The following is a 1135-nucleotide window of genomic DNA, read 5'->3' as shown; positions in this document are numbered from 1 at the left end:
AGATTGCTGTCAAATACGGCTGATGTGACCAGCATTTTGAACATAAATAGTTCCGGTATCTTGAGGCCGAGAGAATCTTCGGTTTCTCCATCTCGCAACTTCGAAAAATGACAACACCATCTCCGCCAGATCCCTTTCTAGTGCAGGATGAACAAGCATTTACCGATGCTTGTGCCTATGCGAACGTTTTGCTTTCTCCCACAAGTGTATTCTCGAAGTCTACGCCACCAGCACATCCACGGAGGTCTCCCGGACCTACTATACCTCAACTAAGGCTCGAAGACGCGAACGAACTTCGGAACAGCAATGTCATAGAAAGCCGTCCTTCACCGTTTCGCCCAGAGAGCATGTTTTACCCTGTCAACACAACACTGTTGTCAAGCCAGATAATTAGTCTCAGAGACTTGGAGATAAAACCAGGTCCGAGCCGGGCTTCAGGTGTCAGAATTCGTACAAGGCGGACGAAGCAAACAAATCATCGCAAAGTAGCTCAGCCATGATGTCAAAAGTCATGATTTCTCACAATCATCATCAGTCTTTGAGGGCTGAGGTCACTATAGCACGGATGGTCTGGGACCTAGAAGGGAGACGGCGACATGCAATTAAGAAATGTGCGCCTTGAAAGAATGAGTGTATTTCAATAAAGCCCAAAGAGAGGCTATACGGACTTTTGCACATTCTTCAGCATATTCATAGCCATCTTTCGTCTGCCATTGACATGAAATACGAGATACCGAGGATGTTGCAATGCGGCTCCGGGCCGCTTGATACACAACAAAGAACTCTTTTTGTGATGTAAGCTAAGTAACCACATGCAGACCTTCAATTTGGCGGCCACTGAAAAACAGGTGGGCAACTCCAAACGCCAAGATAGACACCCACCACACGACCATCCTCCGCCGCGAAATAGCACACCATTCTACCATTGACGAGTTCCGTGATGAGTCTGTCATGCGTCACCCAGCTGAATGTGGCATCCTTTCAAGAGTCCTGCCCATCAGCAGCGACATATGGAACCTCTCCTCAGATTTGGCAGTCTTCCTACGCCATCTGCTGCTACGGGCTGATATCAGTGGTGCGGTACTCTGCGGTAGTCTCATTTACCTGGAGCGTGGCCTCCAGCGATCACAGAACT

The 1135-nt window shown here is 48.5% G+C and overlaps 1 protein-coding gene across 1 annotated transcript; it reads left to right on the top strand.

The window, feature by feature from the left end:
• Positions 1–177: 177 nt before the first annotated feature.
• Positions 178–273, top strand: CTAM01_17370 (uncharacterized protein; the record flags this gene model as incomplete). Its single annotated transcript, XM_060533354.1, has 1 exon — positions 178–273. The coding sequence occupies one exon, from the start codon at positions 178–180 to the stop codon at positions 271–273; it is 96 nt and encodes a 31-aa protein (XP_060372068.1).
• Between the last annotated feature and the right edge of the window lie 862 nt (positions 274–1135).

This window comes from Colletotrichum tamarilloi (assembly GCF_030869305.1).
Source record: "Colletotrichum tamarilloi strain Tom-12 chromosome Unknown Scaffold_563.1, whole genome shotgun sequence".
Classification (NCBI taxonomy): domain Eukaryota; kingdom Fungi; phylum Ascomycota; class Sordariomycetes; order Glomerellales; family Glomerellaceae; genus Colletotrichum; species Colletotrichum tamarilloi.
Note: the sequence above shows the minus strand (reverse complement) of the source record. Positions and strands in the feature narration are given on the sequence as shown.